The sequence below is a fragment of the Mytilus galloprovincialis genome, chromosome 13 (genome assembly GCF_965363235.1).
Source record: "Mytilus galloprovincialis chromosome 13, xbMytGall1.hap1.1, whole genome shotgun sequence".
Classification (NCBI taxonomy): Eukaryota; Metazoa; Mollusca; class Bivalvia; order Mytilida; family Mytilidae; genus Mytilus; species Mytilus galloprovincialis.
In genome coordinates this window covers 39,885,028-39,887,311 of record NC_134850.1, presented here as the reverse complement: position 1 = coordinate 39,887,311, position 2,284 = coordinate 39,885,028, and the positions used below count along the sequence as shown (strand labels likewise).

The 2,284-nt window shown below is 33.5% G+C and overlaps 1 protein-coding gene across 1 annotated transcript; it reads left to right on the top strand.

The window, feature by feature from the left end:
- The first annotated feature begins 917 nt into the window (after positions 1-917).
- Positions 918-2,027, top strand: LOC143057530 (UDP-galactopyranose mutase-like). The gene has a single exon (XM_076230841.1). It carries the CDS (start codon positions 918-920, stop codon positions 2,025-2,027), a length of 1,110 nt encoding a protein of 369 aa, XP_076086956.1.
- The last annotated feature ends 257 nt before the right edge of the window (positions 2,028-2,284 follow it).

Genomic DNA, 2,284 nt, shown 5'->3' with positions numbered 1-2,284 from the left:
TTTGTGCTTCTTTGTTACACATTTGTTACACATTTGTTAGGTTTTTTTTTATAGTTATTCAGATTATAACACAATGTTGACTGTTGTACCCCTATTTTTGACATTTTTACCTATTATGTCTGTTTGTTTTGTTCACACATCGTTGCCAATGTTATGTAATTTGATGCGACTGTCATACAAGTGAGACGTTAAGCTAGCTTTAAAACCAGGTTTAATCTACAATTTTCTACATAAGAAAATGCCTGTACCAATTCAGTAATATAACAGTTGCTATCCATTCGTTTGGTGGGTTTGAGCTTTTTATTTTGCCATTTGATTAGGGACTTTCCTTTTTGAATTTTCCTCGGAGTGTAGTATTTCTGTGATTTTTACTTTTTCTATCTTTCTTTCAATGCCTTCTCAAAACCAAACAAACTACCTAAAGACAAACAACACTGTAAAAAACAGGAAACGAAAACATTTAGACTGAGCAAAACGAACCCCACCAAAAACCGCGATAACCAGAACACAACAGTTTCAATTGGATAACGTTAACATAAGAGGGGTTGTGTTTGTTACATTTCGAGAACATTTTGGGGTTTGAGGGTTTCTGAACTTAGGTTAACGAGTTTATATTTACCTGATAACTATTATTTTGTACACAATTGTTGTATATTTGATAATTGTATCATAACATTGGATACGTTCTTTCTTTTGCGATGATACATCAGATCAGTGTTTCTACATTTTGTTTCGGGTTTGAAAAAAGATTAAATATTGAGTCTTCCTAAAAAGAATTACCTACTTTAACTTGTATGCCATCGTTAATTATATTTAAAATTTTAGAAAATAGGAAAAATGTAAGTCTAAATTTGTTTTACAGGGGATGTAAGCTGATCATAAGTATCATATAACTTTGAAACTGATACGTCAATACCATGTCAACAGAATATTTGGTTGTCGGATGTGGTCTTTCAGGTGCAGTCATGGCCAGATTTATAGCTGAAGAAAGACATAAGAAAGTTCTGGTTGTAGACAAAAGAGATCACATTGGTGGAAACTGCTATGATTACATCGATGAAAACGGAATAAGAATTAATAAATATGGAGTTCATTTGTTTCATACAAATAGCGAAAGAGTATGGCAATACGTAAATCGTTTTTCTAGCTGGACAAGATGGGAACACAAAGTCCTAGGGGTAATTGATGGACAATACATACCATTGCCACCCAACATAACAACAATTAATATGTTATGTGGACAGCATTTAACAAATCAACAAGAAGCAGATGACTGGTTGTCCCGAAACCAATTGAAGCATGAACATATTGATAATGGGTATCAAATGGCCACGTCAAGGGTGGGTGAAACCTTGTATGAAAAAATATTTAAGCATTATACATTTAAACAATGGGGGAGGTACCCAGAGGAATTGGATGCATCAGTGTTAGCTAGAATACCAGTAAGAAATAATTTCGATGACCGTTACTTCAGTGACAAATATCAAGCACTTCCTACTGATGGCTATACAAAATTTTTCGAAAACATTCTGGACCATGAGAATATAACAGTACGCCTGTCATGCGACTATTTTGACATTGATCCTTCTACTATCTCCAACAGCACAATTATATATTCTGGACCTATTGATGATTTCTTCACAAATGTTGGTTACCCCAAATTAGAGTATCGATCCGTAAACTTTGAAATTCAACGCTTTAAGAATACTAAATTCTTCCAGCCATGTGCTCACGTTAATCATCCAGGTCCCGAAACTCCATTTACCAGGATAATAGAATACAAACATCTCCTTAATCAAGATTCGCCACACACCACAATTATCTCGGAGACAACATGTAGCGACGGTGATCCCTACTATCCTGTTCCAAACAAAAGAAATATGGAACTGTATGAACAATACAAAACATTAGCAGAGAAGGAGAGAAATGTACATTTTGTAGGACGACTAGCCAGTTATAAATATTTTAATATGGATCAATCAATTTTGAATGCACTTGAGTATTGTGATTCTATTTTTTCTATATAATCATACAGTATTGTACGCTGCTTTTTAATAAATCAGATACGTAATAAAAAGTAGAAATATCATATTTCAGAGTGTTTACATACTGCTCACGAAGTGTAATACTTGTCTTATTATATTGCTCCTCAAATGATTACTTCAATTAGTATTGATATGTAGAAGAGGGAATAACGATACCAGATGGAGAGTCAAACTCATAAATTGAAAATAAATTGCCATAGCTAAAAATGAAAAGACAAACAGACAAATAATAGTACAAA

Coding starts and splice junctions, on each gene's coding strand:
- LOC143057530 (XM_076230841.1), top strand. CDS start 918: ATGTCAACAGAATATTTGGTTGTCGGATGTGGTCTTTCAGGTGCAGTC.